The sequence below is a fragment of the Papaver somniferum genome, chromosome 9, assembly GCF_003573695.1.
Source record: "Papaver somniferum cultivar HN1 chromosome 9, ASM357369v1, whole genome shotgun sequence".
Taxonomy (NCBI): Eukaryota; Viridiplantae; Streptophyta; class Magnoliopsida; order Ranunculales; family Papaveraceae; genus Papaver; species Papaver somniferum.
In genome coordinates, this window is record NC_039366.1 from 117,868,416 (window position 1) to 117,894,066 (window position 25,651).

General features: G+C 37.1%; 4 protein-coding genes across 4 annotated transcripts; 3 read left to right on the top strand and 1 right to left on the bottom strand.

The window, feature by feature from the left end:
- Positions 1-294: 294 nt before the first annotated feature.
- LOC113313400 (protein LURP-one-related 15-like) lies at positions 295-1,501 on the top strand. Its single transcript, XM_026562159.1, has 3 exons — positions 295-669; positions 840-1,079; positions 1,172-1,501. The coding sequence occupies exons 1-3, from the start codon at positions 358-360 to the stop codon at positions 1,313-1,315; spliced, it is 696 nt and encodes a 231-aa protein (XP_026417944.1). The 5' UTR covers positions 295-357; the 3' UTR covers positions 1,316-1,501.
- Positions 1,502-1,675: 174 nt separating this feature from the next.
- Positions 1,676-4,812, top strand: LOC113313151 (TOM1-like protein 6). The gene is made up of 9 exons (XM_026561881.1): positions 1,676-1,863; positions 1,963-2,041; positions 2,133-2,231; positions 2,358-2,471; positions 2,644-2,825; positions 2,973-3,054; positions 3,145-3,230; positions 3,384-3,767; positions 3,891-4,812. Exons 1-9 carry the CDS (start codon positions 1,754-1,756, stop codon positions 4,681-4,683), a joined length of 1,929 nt encoding a protein of 642 aa, XP_026417666.1. The 5' UTR covers positions 1,676-1,753; the 3' UTR covers positions 4,684-4,812.
- LOC113313152 (pentatricopeptide repeat-containing protein ELI1, chloroplastic-like) lies at positions 4,663-6,791 on the bottom strand. The gene has a single exon (XM_026561882.1). The coding sequence runs from the start codon at positions 6,544-6,546 to the stop codon at positions 4,855-4,857; it is 1,692 nt and encodes a 563-aa protein (XP_026417667.1). The 5' UTR covers positions 6,547-6,791; the 3' UTR covers positions 4,663-4,854.
- Positions 6,792-10,515: 3,724 nt separating this feature from the next.
- LOC113312477 lies at positions 10,516-12,132 on the top strand. The gene has a single exon (XM_026561227.1). It carries the CDS (start codon positions 10,516-10,518, stop codon positions 12,130-12,132), a length of 1,617 nt encoding a protein of 538 aa, XP_026417012.1.
- Positions 12,133-25,651: the final 13,519 nt, after the last annotated feature.

Consider the following 25,651-nt stretch of genomic DNA (forward strand, 5'->3'; position numbering starts at 1 on the left):
TTTGTAGGTGTCCCTTATCATGAAACATCGGTTTGTGATATCAACACACAAATCAATCCCTGGTTCCCCATTCCTCCACTTTATAGAAAGCCATCGATACGAATAAGATAAGGGCTGCTAAATTCCAACACATTTTATTCGTTTAGTCCCAAAATTTCAACTCTTGGAGAATTTTCTTGTGCACATAAATTGACTGCCAGATACATTTTCTTACTAATAAAATATTACATGGCCGACAAAAAATCAATAAACAAATGAGAATTTCTAAGTATAAAAATTAGGTGAGCCTAATCCTTTGTTTCATATCTCCCTCTTGTCTAAGAAATTTTTTAATCCCTTCCAGTTAGTTTCCAAAAAATGAATCAAGAGCACTGCAACAACGCTGTCACTAAATCCAGTAACTACGTAGCCGGCGGGCAACCTCAACCAAGCTGTCCACCCACAGTAACTAGTGGTGCAATCTCAGTTATTAGTCCGAAGTACTGTGCACCTTATCCAGTTGACCTCTCAATTATCAGAAAGGTTCTGAAATTGACACATGATAACTATACAGTTTCAGATGTTAACGGAAATCCTGTTTTCGATATCAAGGATGAGCTCACTCTCGTCCGTCACCACCGTGTCTTACGTGACCCTGGTGGAGTCCCTATTGTCACTATTCTTGAAAAGGTATAATTTTATTGCATTCCTGTGTTTTGCTAATCATCCAGAAATCACCCGATCAATGAGGCAAACAAATCAGTGGAGATGTTAATTTATAACCAGCTGATTTTCACAGAATTCCAGTATGTGGAGATTTATATATAACACACAATGTGCATTTTGGTTCTTATATTCAGGTAATGACTGCACACAGGAGGTTTAACGTCTTCAAGGGAGATAGCACAGATATGAAAGACCTCGTATTCACTGCGAAACAGTCTCATTGTATTCAGTGGACTACCAAACTAGACGTGTTCTTACCAAACAACACAAAAGAGGATGTGTGTGATTTCAAGGTCAAAGGTAACTGGTTGGAGAGATCTTGTACTGTATACGCCGGAGATGGAGACAAAGATTCTAACAACATCATAGCTCAAGTAAGCATTCTGAAGTAAATTTATTTAGCAGTTTCTTTTTTCGAGAATTCTGGAAAGTGTCTTAATCTTGCTTGTTAAACAATTGATTGCAGATGCACAAGAAACACACGGTAAACAGCGTGGTGCTCGGAAAGGATACTTTTAACGTGACTGTGCAGCCAAATCATGACTCGGCATTCGTTATTGCGGTCATTATCGTCCTTGATGCCGTTAACGACCTTAGAGCTATGAGATGATGCATATTTATGTAAAAACTTCGCCATTGCTTTTCCTTTGTGTTATGCCTCTGTTTTTCTAATAATAGTCATAGCAATATGTGCTCTTCTCGTAGTACTTCTGCAAATTGACAGTAATGGATGTAATTTTATGAACGAACGTGTAATATGTGACACTATTAAATAAAATGAGTTATTTGGCATCAACCTTTATGTTTTACTGGCACTGAAATTAGGACATCATGGCCAAAATAGAAAAAACGAAAAATAAGAACAGCCAAATGAAAAAGAAAAAAAAGGGTCAAATAGATCCATTTCAAATGCAGATTTTCTTGGGAACTATTTTTAAATTTGTTGGTAAATTTATACTCTAAAATTGGTCTCTCACCATCACTAATTTATATCCGAAGAAAATAAAAATCAATCTTCAAAGAAAGTTTTGAAAGTACCAGAGACACAATGTTTACCTCCTTGACGGCAAGAGTTGATAAGGCAACAAGTGAATTGCTTGCCGGACCTGATTGGCATATGAACTCTGCTATTTGTGATTCCATGAATAATAATCTCTGGTAATAAAATATAGTATAGGATTTCGAAATGTAGCTTTCTTTTTATTCTCAAATTTTTGTAAGAAATTCATCAATGGTTTGCTTTTGGAATTCTGGCAGGTTAACAAAAGATATGGTCAAGGCATTGAAGAAAAGATTGAAGCATAGGAACCCAAAGATTCAAGTACTTGCTTTGACGGTATGAATTGCGAATAATGAATCCTCAAACTCAATCATAGCTGCATTTTTGAAATTATTTTGTTAATTCTCTTCTGCTTTTTGTGTTCAAGCTTTTGGAAACCATGATGAAAAATTGTGGTGATTACCTGCACTTACAAATAAGTGAACGAAACATCCTCCGCGAACTTATTAAGATCGTTAGGAAGACGGTAAAAATGCACCTACCTGTTCCTTCTATAATGTGCTTACTGCTTAACTAATATCATCTCACTTCATTTTCATGGGTTTTAGTTTTTGCCTGCTTTTTTGAGCATAATTGTATGAAATATCAACAGTTTAATGCGCAAGTGAGGGATAAGATTTTGATACTGATTGAAACTTGGCAAGAAGCATATGGTGGTGCCGATGGGAAACGACCTCAATATTACTGGGCGTACACCCAATTAAGGGTAAGCGTTGCTGATTCCGGCCATATACATTCTCTACTTTATTTATTCATGAAATAAGCGGCAGATACATTCTCAAAACCTGGTCGAAATATCATATTTGTGAAACAAACGTTATGCTTTGAGTACCACATCCAAACCTGATAAATTGCTAAGAAGCTTGTATTAATGCTAGAGAGCTGGAGTACAATTCCCTGAACGCCCAGCTGATACAAGTCCAGCATGCACACCACCTGTTAAACAGCTGACACAAGGACAATCACAAGCAGGGTCAGAACTGTCAAGGAGTAGTTCACTAAGCCTGAAAGAATCAGAATCTTCTGATCAGGATAAGAGTGAAGAAGTGGAAAGTCTAAGGTGAGGAATTTGAAGCAGCTAGTTCAGTGCACTACTGCACTGTAGCTCTGCTCATGTTACTGGTTATTTTTCACATCTGTTTCTTCTATTCCCATTTTGTTCTGAATTCTCAAACTGTCTCTGTTTATCTGTTATTTGCATCTTCAGTTTATCACACATGGATTGTATTCGGAGTATTAAGGAGGTCCTAGCTGACATGTTGTACAATTTTACCCCTAATGAAGGCGAGGTACATGCATCATGCTTGTTAACAATGAACACCAAAAATCTTATAGACCTTAATAACAATATATACACATTTTATACCCTTCTGATACAGCCCAACAAACGCGAAGTGATGCTTGAGCTTGTGGACCAGTGTCGCTGCAACCAGAAAAAGCTTGCTCGGTTCTTGAATTCAAATGGGTGAGTCTTCTATAAATCCCATTACATCAGCCAACTTTATAGTTATCCACAACATTTGGGAAGATATTTTAAGTTATATTCGAACAGATTGTGAAGCTAATCTGTCTTATAGTCAGATTCTCCCGTTTGATAATTTTTGTGCATATGTGGCAGTGATCAGGATCTCCTTACGCACGGCCTCCGTTTGAATGACAGTCTAAACAATGTACTTGCCAAATATGATGCCATAGTGTCTGGTCAAGTCCTGATAAAAAACTCCATCCCTAGACAATCTGACAACACAAAAAGGAGCACTACACACACCGAAATTGTAGACACGACGTGCAAACAAACAGAAATAATAGACATGCCAAGACAAACTGAAATCATAGACATGAGCCCTAAACAAACTGAAGTGGAGAAAGTGAGCCCTGCGCCATCTGAAGTAATTGAACTGATCCCAATATCAAATGAGACAGAAACAGACATGAATACTTCCAAAAAGAACCAAGTTGAAGAGGAGGAAGAAGAGAATGATCATGTAATGTTGCTTCACAGGTTGGTCCTATTTCGTTTTATTTTGTTATTCTACTTCAATGACACTTATTGACATTCTTTAAGATTTCCAAATGTCACATTTAGCATATTCATGACTAAAAATCTTTGTAAACCCAAATGCAGGCAAACCAGAAATAAATCTAACCTTACTGCAAATGCTGGTGGTGCTGATTCATATGATCTAATCGACATCCTAACTCCAGAAGCATCAATGGTTCCAGCAACAGCTTCCATAAGCACCAACCCATTCAGTTCTTTGGTTCTGACAACCCCACCTCCGCCTGTGAGGACTAATATGAAAGAGCAAGACCTGGTTGATCATTTGAGCATCACACTATCAACGACCACAATTTCACCTCAATCTACTCTAACACCTCTATCACCCTCAAACCAAAACATGCTTCAACTACCGATGTCTCCTAGCGCGTCACCAACCACAAATGGGCATCCTTATGGGTCCCACCCTTATGTAGAAAATCAGTTACCATACGGGAGTTATGTTGCCCCTTGGGTCCAAGCTCAATTTCATCCTCAACCACAAACACAACCTCAACTACCTAATTTCTCATCTGCCTGTCCTCCCCCACCTTGGGCAACAACGGCGCATGTGAACGGTGGCCAGATTGCGTTAGCTATGACAACACCTTCTACATCTCTAATGCATCATGTTAATGCTTCTCCGGCTTCATACATGCCCATGCAACAATTTGCTGTAGTCCCAGCAAATGGAAACCATGGTCCTGCTATGTATGGAGAAGAACAGGCCATGGTGGTTATGAGAAACCCTAATCCTGCAATAGGACAAAAAGCATTTATTCCCTCTTACAGATTGTTTGAAGATCTAGATGTACTTGGAAGTCCAGAGAGAAAATTTTACAGGATGAACAGCACAGTGTCTAATCAAGCCGCCTTATGAAATGAAACCCCAACATAATATGCTTTTGCAATTGTTAATGTTTGCTTTTCTTTCATAATAATGTCTTACAGACTGGGATCTGTCACAATTTAAAATTTTGAAATAAGATAGTAATTCTTACTTTCTTAAGCAAATGTGCACTGTGCATCATTTCTATCAGACCCCGAGCTTTCACCAGTGGTTTCCACAAGAACATAATCCATCTTTAAACCGATGGAACCGACTTGAGTCTCTTGCCACAATCTCTCTCCCTGCAATTTTCGAGATAAACGCAGTTGCTGCATGACAATCTATACATATTCGAAGATTCTTGACAATCGTGATCATAGAACCTGGCGGCGTGCTAAGAAGCCCAAATACAATCGCAAGCTTCTCGCTGTGACCTAACAATATTTCTTCTTTTCTCTGATCATCCACATTCTGCACCACTAAGCTTAAATTCGGTACGTATCCAATTTTCTTCATTTTCTTGATTAGTTCCTCCAAATAACTATAGATCTCTTTATGGAGCAGATGTGATCTATCTCCTGATTCAAAGACATAAACTTTTCCCCTAATCTCAATCCACGTACAAGCTTTTTCCTTCCTGATTCCCCTGCTGGACATCAACCTTCTAACCTTTGCAACACCTTCCAAATCTCCAACCAATCCATAGAAGTTGGATAACAATATATAAGCTCCTGCGTCATCAGGCTGCAACTCAAGTAACTTCTCCCCCACTTTTCTTGTTAACTCTACATTCATGAAAGAAAAACACGAACTAAGGAATGCAGTCAGAAGCTTGACGTCAGGATTAACTGGCATTTTCTCGATGAATACACGTGCTTCTTCAAGTTTTCCAGCTCGTCCGAGGAGATCAACCATGCATGTATAATGCTCCATCATGGGATTGAAAGAGTATTTATAAATCATTTTGTTGAAAACTTCTAATCCTTGCTCCACCAACCTTGCATGACTACATGCATATAAAACACCCAAGAATGTAACATTGTTCGGTACAACTCCCTCCATTTCCATTTGATCAAAAGCTCTCAGAGCTTCATATCCAAGTCCATGTTTCCCTAAACCCAATATCAAAGAAGTCCAAGAAACTACATTCCTAGATGTGATATTGTTAAAACAAAGCAACGCATCATTTATGCACCCACTTTTTGCGTACATATCAACTGTAGCGTTCCCAATTGGAAGATACATTTCAAAGCCATGTTTAATAACCAAACAATGTACTTGTTGACCATTAACCAAAGCTGCTAAGTCAGCAGAAACCGATAGCACACTTACCATCGTCGTAAGATCAATTTTCATTCCTTCTGATCGCATTATCCTAAAGAAATTCAGAGCTCCAAGTCCCTCCATATTCTGACCAAGGCCTGAAATCAATGAATTCCATGACCCCACGTCTTTCTCAAATATTTGAACTGCCTCTGATGTTAAATTGCATCGGCATAACCCGCTGATCATTCCATTAACTGCTATCACATCTCTTTCAGTCATTTCATCAAACACATTACGAGCTTCACAAACGCTTCTGGATTTAAAATACATATCCATTAGAGATGTCATTAGAATCAAGTCCTTATTGAACCCATATTTGAATATTACACAATGGGTCTGTTTTCCTTCATTAAGAGCTTCAAGTCTTGCACAACATTTGAGAACAGCTGTGAGTAAGAATCCAGTTACTCTAACTTCAAATGATTGAAGCTGGTTGAAAAGAAGCAAACCTTTTCTGCTTTGCCCTTGGTTTACTAGAGAAATTATCTTGGTAGCCAATGTTGAATTTGGTCTTTGCTGTACTTTGGGGAAGGTATTTTGCAGAGTATAAAGGAGGATGACAGGCACTTTAGGTGTCACAGAAACCATTTGGATGAGCCCAGATTAGGCGTGTTCGGTGTTCATGAATCCTAATTTTGGTTCCGTGCTGTACTTATATTTAAGGCGTGGGTCGCATGTCATGTCCCTTCTTTTAAAGTGTAAGTTAAATATAGTTGGTTTAACACTTTAACTACAGGAGTAGAAGTGTCAGTCTAAGCTTTGTTTCTAATCGATGAAAACCTTCAGTAACTAGCCTTGCATTTGTACCTTTCTATAGTACCATCTGCATTTTCATTAAATTCAAGGGAAACCCACTTACATGCTACCAATGTTTGAGAAAAATCTGGAGGTACCGGGTTCCAGCTTTAACTCCTCAATAAGAAAGGCATAAGAAGTTGCACAAAAACAAGATCTGAAAGATATATTTTTTGCAAAAAAACTTAAAATTTTGTACCCTCCTACCATTGTCATGTCAAGATGTGACACTATCATAAGATTGGCATGACCATTAATTTTCAACTGTAATTACCAGAGAGAGAATAGGTGAGGAGGGATGTTATTCCTCCTCTCTCTGTCTTTGTCATTCTGATCAGTTGTATTCTAGTTTTGATTAAAAAATGTTTTTAGTTCATGGTTAAAGTATATAGAAATTAAGAAGGCTCAAGACTGCCTGGTGCCTGCATTAACACAAGAATATTGGGCTACACTATTCTCTCACTCTATGAATGGATTAGTAACCCACCCATTGTGATTTTAGGACTAACGCCTACAGAGGATCATAAGACTGGTAATTTTTTCAATTGGATGCAGCAAAAACTAAGCTTCCATCTACAAATGTGCGTTATTATGCACTAACAGCAGCACTGCTATTAGGAACGTAAAATCTATAATGCAACATTATAGAATCAAACACCCAAATCTTTTGAAGAAATCTTCACAAAATATAAGGAATTACAGGAAAAAACACTAAATTTCATTCAAGGAAATAAAGTGTTACAACAGAGATTTGAGTTCATACTAGCAACTCCATATTCCTATGATCTATTTCTAATAATACTACTACTAGTAAAGTGAAAGAACCAGACTACTACCATTAAAATCATACTAGGAACTTAATATTCATGTGATCTACTTTTCTACTACTACTGAAGTCAAAGAACCAGTCCTTGCCCTTGCCTTTGCTACTACTACCAAGGTTTTGTAGCAGCCGCTTTAAAATTCACAAAGTTCACCTCTTCTTTTAAAGTGCACTTCCTAATCTTGGACTCAAGATTTTGGGTTCCTTCTACTTGAATCTTTGAACTAGCTTCTAACTGCACCATTTCTTTTCTTAACACAGCCATCCTATTCCGAGTGATTTGTGCTTTACCTTCTAAATCTCTCATCTTTGCTTCAAGTTCCTCCTTGATTTTTCTGTTATTTGCTTCATCTACTGCAATACTCATAAGCTCATGATATCTTTCCCAGAGCTTCTCAACATCATAACCCATGCCTTCCAGGGTTGTCAGCTGAGAAACGTAATGTTCCACAAAATCAAAAAACTTAACAGGATATCAGCTTGAGAAAATGTAATAGCAAGATGAACAAAATCCAAGTCTAAGGCTACCTTCATGGTATCACGAATACTTGGAGGGTAATTTTCGAGGGGTTTAAAATGAGGGTTTTGATGTGGAAAAGTTTTGAAGACTTCCTGTTTAGTACTCTCGAATCCATCAGAAACGTAGAGACAGTGAGTGTAGCAATCAGGTGATATTCTGTTCAATGGAACGGCTTGTTGATTAGCTGAAACAGTAGTTGGAAGGGGTAAAAGACATCTTAGCTAGATATAAGTTCATTAGTTGTTGAAGATGGAGATGATGGAATAATAATGTTATTACAGAATGAGAGCTTTAGAGAAAAGAAGAAGAATGGAGGAAGATTGAAGAGACAATATTTGGAGATATTTAATATCACTAGTACTACTGCCCATTACCAGAGTTTTAACTTCCATTTCCATTTTTGTGTCTCAGTAAAGTTACTTCTCTCTGTCTCTGTTAAACCCACTACTGTTTCTTTCTATCTCTCTCTCTCTCTCTCTCTCTGTCTAGTCTTTACAGCTGTAGAGATGCAGAAAAGCAGAGAAACCAATCAGGAAACGCCATGCATTTCCAAACTTTAGCTAAAAATAGGTTTTCTGCTTTCCTTAATATTTACTGTATATTTAAGGCTACTTAGCGAAGTGGATAGTGGATACAATGCTAAGTACGGGTAGCCAAGGCATACATGGGACAGAGACAACTCATAAACATTTGTGAGAATAAGAAGAGGTGAGCTCAACTAATACACTAGTCCTTCATCCATCGGCTCGTGCTCCACAGTTCCATACGAACAATTCTTCAAACGCCAAGTATGCAGCTCACTCCCTCGACCTCACCTGAATTTCACGGCAGGAGAAATTTTGGTACCATCATTTGGGGCATACAAGAAAATTCTGGGGAATAAGACAAAAACATGGTTGGAAATAATGTTTTTAGGCTGTCCCTTATCTAGCAATTTTTAAAAATGCTAAAATACCCTTGGATGATTAGTGTTAATTTTAATGATTAGTTGTTAATGATTATAGTTTGTATTAGTGTTAATTTAGGATAATAATTATCTTTTTAAAGAGATTGAATGAGTTATTAAAGAAGAAGAAGAGGAGGAGTAGAGAAAAAAAACTTTATTTTTTCTTTTGTGATATTGTGATTGTTGAAACATGTGTGATCCAAATTCGAGTGAGGAAGGTGAATCTTCATCAAGTAAAGCTAAGAAAATACATATCAATTACGATGGAGTTCCGGAGATGGCTTATTTTTTGGATTATGAAAACGATTTTACCCAAATTCAATCTCAAACTCAACTTTTTTCTCAAGCTCAAGATGATTCCTTTGTGGAGCCAAATCCAGAAGATGAGTACATTGATGTGGAACCATACACAAGTATGGTTGTAGACGTTGTTTAATATCCATTTTGTAGCTTGAATCCACCAAAAGTTTGGATTTTTGAACTTAGTTCGGCGCAACAGGGTTAGGTTCGGCAAATAATTTGGATGCCGAACCTTGAAATATAAGAACAGTTCGGTTTATACGATTGAATTCTATATAAGCCGAACTGTCCTTGAATTTTTTTTCGCGCCAATTAATTTACTTGGTTCGGCTTAGAATGTTGTTCTATTATAAGCCGAACCCTGTACTAAAATATTTCTGAATTACAGTGTCATGTTCGGCTGTCACGTATTCCAACCGAACATAGTTTTATTGTTTTGATAAATCTTAATTGTTCTGGTTCGGATTATAATGTTAGTCCCCAATGAGCCGAACCCTTATATGTTTACTAGTTCGTCTTTGTAATTCTAACTCGAACCAGCCGAACCGTAAGATCGTCTTTCAAGTATTTTTACGAATCAGTCGAACCTTACCCTGAACGTATGTGATATTGTTGTAGATTGTTCCTGAAATGGAAACTATGGAGGATCAACCACCGCCTGTTGATGTCATTCATGGAGATACTAAATATCACTTCCAAACTGACTTGGTAGGTAATCTAATTTATGTTTTTCTATTATTTTTTCAAGTATGTTGTATTCAAAATCATTAATAAAACTTAATTTTTATACTTGTCACCATGTAGACGTGGAAAACTCGAGATGAAGTTGTTCAATGGGATGAGGAACATGGTTGGAAAATCAATTGTGTCCTAGTTAAAGGAAGACAAAGCCGAAAGGAGCGGGTTGAGATGGTTTGTGAGAGAGGTGGGAAGAAAGTAAGCAAGAAGAAAAAGGGTGAGGTGTATGTTGGGAAGACCGGGAAAAAGTATAAGACTAAATCAAGGAAGATAAATTGTCCCTTCAAAATCCTCTTCAATTGGAACTCAAATGAAAGGGTTTTCACCATGAATAAAGATATGGATTGCCGTCATAACCATCCACGTCCAAAGGATCTTCATGGACATTATAGACCCGGAAGACTCAAAGCTCATGAATATGCGGAGGTAGATTAAATGACACGAGCACGTATGGCACCCTCTAAAATTCTTAGTAAATTGAAGGAGGATGATAAGAATAACAAGAATACGTTGCAACGAATCTATAACGCTAGAAGTAATTTGAGAAGGAAGGATTTGCAAGGTAGGTTGGTGATGCAACAATTATTGTGGTTGGCGCAAAAGAAGAACTATGCTTGCCAAAAGAAATTGGATGAATTCGGCCATGTGACACACCTTTTTATTGCCCATACAGAATGCGTAAAGTTGGCGTTATGCTTCCCACAAGTTCTCATATTGGATTGCACTTACAAGACCAATAAGTATGAGATGCCCTTGATGAACGTTGTTGGTCACACGTCAACCAAGTCACCTTTCACTGTTGATTTTTGTTTTTTGAAAGATGGGTTGAAAGAAAGTTATGTTTGGGCATTGGAACAAGTGAAGTTAGTCTTCCGAGAGGATGCTCTTCCAAAGATCATGGTAACCGACCAAGAGGCGGCATTGTTGTTTGCTATAAGGAAGGTATTTCAAGACGCGCAGAACTTTCTTTGTACCTTTCATATATGGAATAATGTTAGGAAAAAATGCCAACCGATAATTCAACCGCTTAAGTTGAAAGAGCTAGAGAAGATTGCTAAATTACCGTATGGAGAACGACAAGTGAAGAAGAAACAATTCAAGAAAGAATATGAGGCTAATGAAATGATGTGGGCATGTTTCTCCAACGATTGGGATGCTTTGGTATGGTCAATCACCGAAGAAGTGTATGAAGAAAATGTTGCAAAACTCATTGCGAATTGGAGCGTCAAATACCCGGAAATCATTATATATTTACGCAAGAAATCCTTGGATACCAACAAACATAGATTTTTAAGGGCATTTAAAAACCACCACAAGCACTTCGACAACCAAGCTACAAGTATGGTAGAGTCGGCTCACTATCGTTTGAAGAGGAATCTATTTGGGTGCGTGGACACGTTCGTCACGGTGTTTGAAGCAATGGAAGACTATTTCATGAGTGGTGTTATAAGAATTAAAACGTTATTCGAGAAAAGTCTAATGATGAAGCATGATGATTTTTTGGATGATAAGAGGCTTCGGGGACTAATCCATCGGGTCTCTCATTTGTGCCTTGAACTTATAATGAAGGAAGTGCATTTGATGGACAAAATGGATGCTAACTCCCAAGAAGAGTGTGTTTGCAAAATGAGGGAAAGCATGGGACTTTCGTGTCGGCATGATCTACTTCGGTACAAGGATTATATGGTACCTTTTGAGGATATTGATCCTCATTGGAAACAATTGAGTTTTGACCCTATCCCCGACGATGACGATGATGTAGAGATTCGGGACACACCGTATGGAAAATGGTTGGCCGAGATGTACCGTGGGATGTTCCGAGCTCAAAAACAAATCTTATGGCACAACATGATGCCAATCCTCTATCCTCACACACAACAAGGTTTACTAGAACCGGAAAAGGGGCCACAAAAAGGTAGGCCACCCTCCAAAGAAACCCGAAAAGAGCAAAGAGAAAAAGCGAATGTACTTGGCAAAAAAAGGGTCCTATTGGAAGGGATCCAATCGGGGTCGAGTACCATGTTGCAAAGTACGAAGAAGAGAAGAAGGTAATAGAGAAGATAAAAAGATGGATGAAGTGAAACTTTCAAAGAAATGTGGTCGACCAAGAAAGGATAAAGGTGAAACAAGTAACAAAGAAGTTAACAATATTTATGACAATAGACGAACTTATTGCTGAAATTATATTACCAAACCCGTTTGAAATCATAAAATCATAAAATCACCATTACAAACTATTCATTACAAAGTAACCATTACAAGCTTCTAATAACCTAAACGAGTTATGAGAAACTTCCGAAGGATGATGTAGTGAGGTTCATATTTGAATTTTTTTCCTTTCCATTTTTGCCATTCCTCTAGAGCTCGAACAACAATCTCATCATTTGTTTCACCTTTAAGCCGATATCGGTTGACGATCCGGACCATAGCTATGAAGTCCTTAACTTTATTTTTAATTGTTTCAATTCGACAAAACAATGATGCGCTATCCCGATTATTAGAAATACCTGTTTCGTTGGTGAATGCTTCATGAATTCTGACCAAGTAGTACATACTCATTATCCCCTTTACCCGTCGCTCAGCACCCTTCTCCGGATAGTACGTTACATAATGTTTGCAAAGAGACAAATCTTCTTCTAGAATATACTTAGGACTAGAGGTTGCCATTTTGTGTTTTGATAATGAGATACCATACGTGGGTATATATATGTTGATAAATTGTACTATTTGTAACGGTTATTTTTTGAAAGTCCAACGACTAGTTCTTCAAATTTTGAAAAAACTACAAGGTTCGGCAGACTCGAATTTTATTTTATAAGCCGAACCTTACAATACTCGACCATCTAGTGTATCTCGTCGCAAAGTTCTCTTATAAATCTCGGAATTCTTCTCTTCAGCCATCTGTAACATATTCCGAGATCGTATCTTCCTCCATGGAGTATTTCCCAAAGGTTTTGAATTCTTGCTTCCTAAATAAAAAGGAATGAAAATTTAGTTATACAAAAAGAAAATTAAATTACATATAGCAACATAAATCTTTTGGATTACTCACTTTTTCTTCATTAGTTGCGCTGGGATGATATTGATTAACCCATCCTAATACTCTGATGTAATCTTTCATCGTATAACGGATTCGCTGGAATCTTTCAGCTAATTCCGGCCGCTTACGCTGTTTCGGATTTCCATCTAACCGAAAATGAAATTCTTTTACTCTTTTCCAAAACATCGAATAATGCATATCAGGACGTTCACCATAAACACGATAAGTGCGGATGAAAGCTCGAACAAGCATTTTATCATCTTCTACGGTGAATGGTTCCATGAATGAATAGAGAAGGAAAAGTAAATTACGCAAATCCAAATAAGTTACGCAAAGCCAATACTATAAATAGAATACTATATATAGTAAAGGTTTTAACGAATATATTTTTTGGGAAAAAAAACTAGTTGTTGTACTGTACATCCATCAGTGTACGGTTCGGCTCCTATGAACAATTTACTTATCAGCCGAACCGTACGATCACAGGGTTCGGCTATTACGAAAATACTCGTTTGAGCTGAACCCAAGGTACTTAACATATAAACCCAAACATATAAAACCAATTTACAATATATTAAAACATACGATTCAAGGTACTTAACCAAACAAGTATATTTAACAAACCATAACAAAGTAAGAGTACTTAACGGCTAATAACAAAGAAAGTGTACTTAACAAAGAAAATACGGACATTCAAGGCAGTTTACACATCCAAACTTATAGTTCACTGACCATGACCTCTTTTCCCTTTTGGACGGAAATTCTCGTCGTCTTCACCACTTGGCCCGCCCCTACCAACACGAATTTAGCCTTCACCTTCTTGCCGTGCTCTCTTGATCGTCGGCCTTTTTGCGGGTTTATCCGGTCCTTTTCCTTTATTTATAACTGCATCCCACTTGTTATACCAATCCTCTTGCTCCTCCACCGTCATCGTAGTTTTGCAGGAAAGTCTTATCTTCAAATTTTTCAACAACTCCTTACCCGCCGCAACCTAAGGATAGAAAAGTCAAGAGTTTTAATATTTAAGAACTAACAATTAAACGTGTAAAAATTAAACAACTAAAAATTGAAAAAATCGTTTACCATTGTTTTGTATGCCTTTTGAATGTTAACAGTCTTGGACTTCTTTTTGGCGAGCTTTGTCTTCTCCCTGTCAGCTACAACTTGACTTTCTGTATTAATAATCAGGGGATGTGAAATTTCATTATACCAATCCATGTAGCCCGGCTCAACTTCACGAGGATATTCATCCAAAATTTGTAAGTGAGACGTATTTAACTTGTTGGGTTCCAACTTTCTCCAGTATTCTAAGGTTGGTTTTGGATTATATTTGGGAGACCACGAAGAGTTGGTGCTTTTGGTTCCCTTGGAACACAATGGCATCAACTTGAACTTATCGTTAACCACTGGGAGTGTTTGGATAGATCCTAATTGACGTAGTACTCGACGAGGATCATATATTACAAAACCACCTGGATAAAACAAAGGTCCATAGTACATACCTATCGGCATACGATTATCTTGGACAACATAATCTTCTTGAAGATCTCTCAAATATGGATCAAATACCACGTCACTCCCATCCAAAGAGTCTAATGTCTCTCTCAACTTAATAAACATTTCTTTCTTATTCCTTATCTTGCTTTCCTCGAACTCATATCGAGCCGCAGTTGGCGTTGTATTAACCCAACTGTCATGTGTTTTAGCCAATTTGGGAAATGATCATATACCCACACCTATATATCCTCGACCAAAGAAAATGAATTCCTACTGTTAATGAATAATTCAGACAATATTCAAAAAGTGAATTCCTACTGTTAACCGAAAAAGTGGTAGTTCAGTGCAAGGTTCGGCTGCAAACCAATCCTACAACACAAGCCGATTCTTGAACTGTCAAGGTTCGGAAGACAATAAAAATTCATGTATTTGTCGAACCTTGAAAGTACAAGGATCGGCTTGTTTTTTATGTTTCATTTTGCGTCGAACCTTTCACTGAACTACCACTATTTTAGTTAGAAAGAACAACAAATTCATATTTCATGAATATAATTACCTGAAGAATAGTGAAATTCCCTCCAATGTTTGTACTTTCCAACCTAGAGGCTTGTGCGAGTTGATTGAGTGGTTAGGAAAGTGACGCTGTCCCCCAAGCATAACTATTAACGGAGTGAACATCCTTGAAAAAGTGGAGATATTGAGCACTCACCTTGTTCCCAGATAGGTCGGAAAGATATCTCTTCCAAGAGTGTAAAACATATATGCTGTTGCAGTTTGCTTCACTAACTCCTCAGTCATCACCAACTTTCCATATTTCGCCTTCTCCGCTGTATCCGAAAAATAGTTTTTCAACCTCAACAACTTAAACTTCTTGTTTTTCTTGTGGCATGCACCTTTATCATCTCGGATAGAAGACACATCTTTTACAGAACAACAAAACTCTAGTTCGGTTATTAATCTTGGCCAACCTAGAGTTTCCTCCGCCAACTTGTGCAACTCATCCCAACTCATATTATAGAATGCAGCATCCACGTTTTCGCCTGTTACACTAAGGCCCGTAATCTTATTTGCGTCGTCAGGAGTGATCGTAATCTCGCCAAAGGGGAGATGAAATGTGTAAGTCTCCGGAGCGAATCTCTCGGCAAAGGCGAAGGACGCCACACTATCACATTCCTGATGACCATATCTAATGGAAGGCCATAAACCAGAGGCTTGAACTATAGGAATCACCTCAGGAACCTCCTTATGCAAATCCCAATGTGCAACCCTTTGATGTCTTAAAACTCGAACTGCACGACAATGGTCAGGAGTTTCATATATCCTCTTATCCCAAGACTCTCTGTAACCAATAAATACCTTGCCTCCGTCGGCTGGAAGACCGTGTGGTATACCATCTTCTCGCGCAGAGATTACATCATCATCATCAGGAATGTGCAACCCAATAGTACGTGGTGTAGTATCTTGCTTCTCTTAGGCTGATTCTTGTTGAACTTCCACATCAGGTTGATCTTCCACATCTTCTTCCAAGTTTTTACTTTTACCCTTTTGTTTCCTATACATATTGTTTCCTATACATATTACAAAACCATTATTAAGTATAATCCTACAGAATATACAACACATCCTAAATAATAAAAATTACAGTGACAAGTTCGGCTTATACGTATCCCAGTCGAAACAGATATACAAAGTTCGACAATGTTTAGAATATGCCGAACTGTTCTTCAATATAAGTTCGGCTTGTAATAAATAACATGTTTTCAGCCGATCTTTTCTGTGCAAGAAAAATTCCTAGGTTTTTCTAATTAAACCTAATCTAACAATCAAAGATACTGCATTTAGCAACAAATTAAATAGTTGGGTTTGTAGAAATACCTTATAATCCACATTTCTTGGGTTTCTTCTTCACTTGATTGAACTTCTTTGTCAATTTCGGTTTGAACTCCTCCCAATGGTTGTTGGTCTTCATTTGACGGATTAGAAGAAGATTTGGACTGCCTACCCATTGCTTTTTGTTTTCCACAAGCCATTTTATAGTTGTGTTTAATCGACGATCAAGTTTTTATGCATCGACGATTAATTTCGGCGATGAAATATGAACGTAACTGTTTTCTCCGAGTTGGTTCGGCTAGAGAAGATGTTCTTCGATGTTTCTTATGCTTTGACCCCAATGAGGAATTTTTTGCTTTTATATCACTTTATGGGCTGTTTAGTAATTTACTTGTTTCTAGAATATTCTTATAACTTCCAAATAGTTCGGCTTATTATGAAATTGGACATTTGCGCCGAACCTATTGCTACGAATACTATGGAATTCACCAACATGGTTCGGCTGATACGACTACACATTTAAGAGCCGATCTTTTCACTTAGCTTATCAAGGATGGTCAGCAATTAGGTTCGACTAATACGCATTACTTATAATGCGCCGAACCTTACACTGTAACTTAGGTTTTACAATAGTACTCAAAACATAACATTTTACTTAAAAGCATAACATTGTACTTAAACATAAAAGCATAACATTGTACTTAAAAATAAAAGCATAACATTGTACTTAAACCTCGAAAGAATTAAAAAAAAAAATTCAAGCAAATAACATTGTGCTAAACTTGAACATTACTAAAAACCAAACAATAAAAACCAAGTGTTCTTGAATTTGAACATATTTATTCATTGAGCACGACCGCGTTTGCTACCTCCACCACCATTTTTTCCACCACCGCTACCTTTTACCACCACTTCCACTCGCAGCTTCACCTTTGTTGATTACTCCATCCCAACGGTCGTAAATATATTCTTGCTCTTCCATCTCCATCTGTGCATCCCAATCAAGTTTCTTCTTCATGATCTTCAACATGTCTTTACCCCCGACCACCTAATAAAATGTAGTTCAAACAAATAAGCAACAATATATAAAAAAATTAAAAACAACTTTGAAATTATGCACTCAATATACCATAGTTCGGTAAGACTTTGCAACATCCTCAATGCCTTTGGAGTTCTTCCTCGTCTTCGTCTCCACTTCCTTTTTTTTTTGATTTCCACTCCTAGCATCTACCAAATCTTGACTTTCCCTATTAATGATTAAGGGATATATGTACTTGATAACCTAGAGGTGGTTCCAAGTTGCTCGAAAAGGAAAGAAAGGGTTGCGGTTCCCCAAGAGTACTTGTGGCAGCTTTTCAAATCCTTTAACAATTGAAGATATTGAGCTCACCTTGTTCCCACTGTTATCGGGAAATATAACATTTCCTAGAGTATACAACAAATATGCGGTAGCAGTGCGCCTAGCTGTGACTTCGTCCATAACCATCTCTCCTTTTGAAATTTTCTCATTTGTATCTCCAAAAAACTTTTTCAAAGAGGTGAACTTGATTTTCTTCAACTTTTTTGTGCTAGAATCCACAAACTTCACCTCTTTAGCAGCGCAGGCAAACTCCAATTATGTCTTGTCTTTTGGACAACCAAGAGTTTCCTCCGCAAGTACATACAACTCATCCCAAGTCATTTCATAAACCTCGGATTTCACATTTTTCCCCTTCATTCTAAGACCACCAATCTTTTTTGCATCATCGAGAGTAATTGTCATCTCGTCAAAGGGGAGATGAAATGTGTAATTCTCCGGATAAAATATCTCATTGAAGGCTGAGTTTGTAACTGCATCAAAATCCTCTTGTGCATAGAAAATAGCAGACCATAAACCAGAGCCTTGTACTAAAGCCACCACCTCAGGTGCCTCTTTAAAAATATCCCAATATGCGACACTTTGGTGTCTAAGTACGCGGACTGCATCCTTGTGATCCGGAGTCTCATAAATTCTCTTCGCCCATGACTCCTTATAGCCAATCCACACTCTTCCACCATCTTCCGGAAGACCATGGGGCAAACCATTCTTGCGAGCACGTATCACATTATCATCACTAGGAATGTGCTTACCTGTCTCCCTTGATGTAACAACTTTCTTCTTTCCTTTATCTTGTTTTTGTTGTGTTTATTGTTGCAGTTCTTCTTGTGGTTCTTCCTCTTCATCATCACAATCCTTATCCTCATCATTGTAGGGATCTTGTTCTTCTACGGGAAATGAGACACTTGCATCAGTTCCCCTTTTCCCTACATGCAAGTTCTTTCTACCACCAGCTCGAGGTTTGGGAGTTTTCGAATTAGAAGGATTCACTTCCATGGTTCTCCTCTTAGGCTTCTCTTTGAATTTTCCCGGATGGTTACTAAAACAAATGATACATCTTAATTAATTTTCCTAAAAAAATAAATATGTTTCTACTACTAAACAAGATGATAAGTCACCTATAAATAGACAAGTTTATACCAAACATGTTAGCCATACACAGAGTAAAGTTTGGCGCATTCGATATTTATCGAAATGAGCCGAACAATCTAACATAACATATACATGTACTGAAGTTCGGCTGATTATCATCAAAATTACGATGAGCCGAACATGTAGGTTCGGCTGATTCGATATTTAAAACACAGCATACTTATTAGCCGAACTGTTCTTCATCTGTAGAAAAAAAAAAGGTTCGGCTGATAAATGTCAGCCGAACAACACACTGTAACCACTGAAGCCGCAATGAATCGTCGATTACATTCATCAAATCAATGAAATACGAAAAATCAAGCAATGGGTTTGTGGGAAATACCTTTCAATGTGCAATTTTAAGGAATCATGGTCTATTTATTTCTCGCTCTCCAACACCAATTAATCCACAATCCTCTTCAACTTCATCTTTATCAAAAACCCTAGGTTGAGTTGTTGCAGAAACAACTTCTGGATTAAGCATCTTACCTGATCTAGCAACTCGCTTATAACGAGGTGGCATAATGTCTATAGATTTAATCGAATTTGGTTTTGGTGATATATTCAACGTTTTTTACTGATTTTTGAGAAGAAAATGGAGAAGAGAGAAGAAGGAGAAGAAAAAGAGGGAAGAAGAAGGAGATGAATAAATTTGTTTTAAGTTTTGAATTAAATGGGTTAATTAGTGGGTTAATTAGTAACAGTTAATTAGTGGGAGGATAGTTAATTAGGGGATAGTTAATTAGTGGGAGGGTAGTTAATTAGAGGATGGTTAATTAGTGGGAGGATATTAGGATTAGAATTTAATTTAGAGGAAGGTTAATAATGTAATTTAAATTATATAAGAGTATTACAATAACTTAAACATCACTAGACACCCCTTATCATGAATCTTTGGATGGCATAATAAATATGTATGCCCCAGAATCTTATTGTATGCCCCAAATGATGGTATAAATTTTGGCCACTAGCGTTCCACTGCAATACTAAGCCCACAGCGGCGGTTATGTCAAGGTTCGCATAGTGACTAGTGAGGACCTAAGCGCTCGACTTAACCCAAGCCCAGTGACACGTGTATGTTAAAAAGGGATCCTAAGTGGGAGAGGTAACATTAGAAACACGTAAGTGTCAAAAGAAAAAACATTAGAAACACGTGTCATGATCCAACTGAGTTCGCACAGGGACAGAGGTCATTTCAGAATCCAATTTTGTGCACACTCATTTCAAGACTGTGCACGTAATAAATAAATCTTATTGGCTCTTCGAGACAAACATCTCATTTTGCTATGTTAATTTATATTTTATTAAAATTTAATTTAAACTTTAAAAAGATAATGATGTCTAATACGAACCGGAAATATAATGTTTTCAATATGTCACATCTTTAACACGGATTTTATATTTTCTAAAACCAAATTTCAATTAGATTTTGTTTAAATCCATATTATAGTCGTCTAAGACTCTAGAAAATCACATAACTCAAAGGATAACAATCAAATTTGTAGTATCTTTTTTATGAATCTCCTTAGACCTAAGATGCTAGTTCATCAAACTATTCTCAAACTCGAAACAAGTGATAGAGATCTTCTCTAATCGTTTAATATATTATTATGTAAGGTTTTTCATTCGTTACGATTCAATCACTCTACATATTGATTCCAATTCTAGGAGGAATGATAAGTACGAAAGAAATAAATTGAAGTCAGGCATTTTGTTAAATTCCCAGTTGAGTTTTAAGTTTGTTCTATAGGGTGGTTGCAAGCTAAAATTCGTTTCGAGTTACTTAAAAAAATTGGTAATGGAATTCGATATTTAAGATAAAATGATTTGGGAGAATAAACCCTAACTATGTTAACATCTGATACTTTGGAAAAGCTAAAATTTAGTTTAGAGTTAGATATTGTTACCATTTTATATTTGAATTAAACTAAATTAAAATAAAAACTAATTTTGACAAAATAAGGTAACCCTTTGTTTTGGAGAGCCAGTAAGATTGGTTTGTTACAGTAGTTACCTAAAATCTGGGAGAGGCTAAAAGTGGGATTCTATGGTTTCTGAAAGTGAATTACGGGAGGTTAAGCACGAAAAGTCTCTGCCTAAACCACGTACAGTGGTCGTTCAAAGTTGCTTCAGACATAAGCAAAGAGGCTTAGGGTCGATCTTAGGGAAGGAAGCATATGAAGAGAGAGATCACGGAACTCTAGGGTTTGAAGAATTGATCTGAAAGTTTATGAGAAAGTTGTGATTAGATTTGAAAAATAGAAGACTATTATAGTTGAATTCTCTAATCTCAGGTTGGTGAAGATGGGGATTACTTGTCGTACGAGGCACTTTTCCCGTCTCTTCAGGAATACATAGAGATAAACTAGGCTGAGTTTATCTCTTTATTCTGCCTCTTTTACTCTCTTCTGCAGTGAGAAATATCCTAGGTATTAATTTCTCGCACATACTGTTGACCACCAGACGAAAACCCTAATAGATATTCCCCCATTTGTTTGTGGCTGAGTTAGTTTTTTGATGACTTATTGAGAGAAAAATATTCTCTATAGATGGTGTTGGCTAGGATAGAGAAATATTCTTCGATTTGTAAGAGTGACTAGGAAAATACATGTGAAAAGGCATGAATCCCACAGAAATTGTGTGTAGAGTGTGAGAGAGGCTGAGATTCCCCCCCCCCCCCCCCCCCTTTCCATGGCCGGTCAAATATGTTATGTGAAGACCTGTTGTTGGGGAAAAACGATTTGCTGGTTTTTTAGAAAAAGTGAAGAGATGACCGTGCGGACACGGACTCCTCGACCGAGCAAATTGCCTAAACCTTTTTCAAACAGATGCACTGCACGGGAGTGCTTTGAGTTCGAGAGATCAATCTATAGGACTCTGGCCTAAACCAAGACAATGGTCATTCCAGAGTCAATTCGGTCACAAAGAGGGATGAGGGTCGATTTGTAGGAGGGAAGCTGAGAAGTGTGTATGAGATCAATGATGATCAAGGATTGTGAATGTGTTGATGATTTCTGCAAGTTTGTGAACTGTTGATGAAAAGACGAGGGTACCCAAATATACCTCAATCTAAAAATTTTCCACCTATAAGTACTTTCTTCGAAAGTGATTGTCTATGGACTGAGTCGAGGAAATACAACGAATCGGTTCACACTTCGTGTGATCGTCTATGGATACGAGATCGAGACAATACGACAACAAGATAACTTGCGTGATTGACCATGGATACAAGATCGAGACAATACAACAACGAAGTATGATTACTTGATAATAGGTTCGGACTTAACCAAATACTATAGGATTGCTATCAAGTAATTAGGAATTAACTTTTGTGTATTTTACGTTATAACAAATCAATTATAATTGCGGAAATAGAAAATTAAAAGACACAGCAAGATTGTGTTAACGAGGATACCGCAAATGCAGAAAAACCCCGGGACCATGTCCAGAATTGAATACTCTCAGAACTAAGACGCTATACAAAATCTAAACCAACTTCGTATAGTTGAGACCAAGCAACTAAACCTATAGTTCACCTAGTTCCCTCAGTATCCCTGCGCCTCCAACTTGCAATAAGTCACGCACTTGGAACAATTCCTTTGGTTCGTATTCCAAACAGTAAAAGAACAACAAATCTGTTCGATAACAACTATTTTCAAACAACGTGATATGAGTTTGACAAAAGTCTCTTCCGTTTATCCCAATAAACTCCTTTGTTGGGTTCTTAGATCAATCTATTTATAAACTAACAAACTAATTGTTTAGACTATGCAATCAATACTATGAATCACAGAGAAATGTATTGATGCTGATCTACGCAACTAATCAATACAATCTATCAAAAGATAAACCGATTATAGTTGGATCCCCAGCCGATCAAGTTTTGTGCACACCAAAGATTATGAACTCAAATAAGAAATCTTCTTTGTCTTCAAATCTTCTTAGATCTTCAATAAAAACATGCACACAATCAACTTGAATCTCTTGTGATCAATTACACACAGAACGGAGTCTGTTAACAAAGGATTATCACAAGACGTCTTTAGATCTTCCAAACAGTCTAAATATCCTCGTCGATACTTTGATCTAGTTTGAGTGAATCTTATATCAGAAGAGAAGATTCGCAAGCATAAACAAACTAGGTGCAATCAAAGTTCAACAACCGTTAGTTAATCAAATCAATTGAAAACTAATAATAGACTGCAATTATCTAGTTTCCCACCAACGGTACTCGTAGAGCTTCTCAATCCCAAAGAAGTCTTTAAAACGAGCGGTCGTAAGAGATTTCGCCTAACTATGGTACTTTCCTCTCCGAATAAACGGCTCCACCAGTAACAACACAACTAGGTAGTTTTGCTGGCTCTGAGGATTAGTTTGCTCGAAATGCAAACTTCAATATTTACAGACCAAGGAAGTTTGGGCACCAAGGAATTTCCAAAACCGAATATTCTCAAAGATATGCAATAAAGCCAAAATCGGTTTTCATAATTCCTGGAAATGCTCTGTGCAAATATTGACCAAAATCTCAGTAGAAAATCTCCAATCAGTAAATGCACGTTACCAATTTTTATTTTCTAAAGATATGCATTTAATTGCTGGAAATTAAAAGCATATAAAATTAAAAACCTTAACTAAAAGATTCTCAATTTATTTGGATCCGGGATTCTCCTTTAGTTATTAAGGAATATCTTTGAACAATAATAGATAAGAATTACTGCACATGTTCAAAGTATGTCGACATCTTTACTTTGTAAATTCTTTTTCATATTTACAACCTTGGAACCGATTTTCCACACTTCCAAACGAGTTTAGAATTGGTTCATCTGATTTCCAAGAACTATGTGATTGATCAAAAATATTCAATCACCGTTGATGGGTTTAACGGTTATACCAAACAAAGTTCGGTTCTACCTCCAAGTGGCTACTAGGATCGGTCACACTAGTTTCCATAAAATGGATAACTAAGTACCAGGATCGGTTACCACTATTTGTGGTACTTACTTGTGATCGGTTGCACAAGTTATAGGATCGGTTACACCAATTACTAAAACTTGTTAACCTACTACAAGGATCGATTACACATCTTGTGATTAGTCCCACCAAGTTCTAGGATCGGTTACCCAATGATTAGGAATGGTCACACCAATTACAAATATCGATCATACGATCTCAGGTGATTACTTAAGATTGGTTTCACTAATAAAAGTCATACCGATACATAAGTCAGACATTATGAATAGTTTTACCAAGATACATAAACAAGTTATGAGCTGTTATAATAAACACACATATTAGTAATCCAAAGATTTGCAATGAATAACAATACCAATAAGCCTAGCGATTTCCCTTTCGATTCACAAAACAAGTTTATGAATTGTACTTCCTTTAAACGAATGTAAAACATTGTTTCCTAGGACGAAATCTTCACCCATACCCATACATAATCACAATAGGATTCATACGATTATGTCGATGTCTTATATACGAAGTTCAAAAGATAGGCGTTATACTTCGTATTATAATTTCTTAATACTACGTCTAACTAGAGTATAATCATTCACAGCTTCGCAGTTATGTTTTCAATATAGCATGACTTGAAAGATACGTTAGGAATGAAACATTTCAAGTCAAAATATTACTAACCTCAAGAGGAAGGATGATGTCGTCGATGTAGCTCTTTACTTCTTCGCATTCTTCAAGTCTTCGAGTAATACTTGTAAGTCTCATATCCTAATAACTTTCTAGCTAATCTATACGAAGTTGACTCTAGTAAATAATTAAACGACTCTTTAAATGAGTTTTGGTTCACTAAAATATGACAACCAAACTTGACATACCAGTGCTTGGTGGGTTCAACCGAGCAATGCTCTAACAATCTCCCCCTTTGTCAATTTTAGTGACAAAACTCTTACATCATATGGATAAACAAATTACAAGAATTCATTAAACATATGCTTGATTCAACAACACAATAACCTGCATATATTCAATCCATAAATGCCGATGTTGACATTATAATAACAAAGCTAATACTCCCCCTAAAGGTGAGATAGGTAGATTTTCAATCCGCACATCTTTGTTATTTCCTCTTGTAGTCCATATAACTACAAATCATCATATGATATTGTGACTACTCATTTTCCCGTAGTCTACGTAATGTATACAGCTCAGAGAATCAGATGCTAAGTAGTATCGATACCTCTGTTGAACTGATAATACTAAGTAGTAACAGATATTAAAGATCACAATAATAACAAAGAACTCAAATATAATGTAAAAACTTCTAAGTTATCATGAGACACAAGAGATTGCGTGGTTCGACATTTGTCTACGTCCACGGGGTAATGAGTGGTTGTTTTGTATTAAGTATGGTGGTTACAAAGATCTTAAATGCTTCCCAAAGTAATAGAGAGAACTCAAGTTGAAGTAAATACTTAAGTTCTAAACATTAAAGAGGTATAAGCTTAAGACTAGATCTTCTCTCCTAGATATTTAATGCCCTTATTTTGTTGGTGAGGCTTGGTATTTATAGCCCCTTCTGCTCCAGGTATATCTTTGTTGCCTTTGGGTCCATCGTCTGCTGATATACCTTCCGTATACATTGTACCTTCGTTCACCGCTCGCCTTATCCAGTCGAACCTTGCCACCTCAGCTGACCACGTTCCTTCGGGAACTCCCCAACCTTAGTATAGGTTGTACCTTCGTTCACCGCCAGC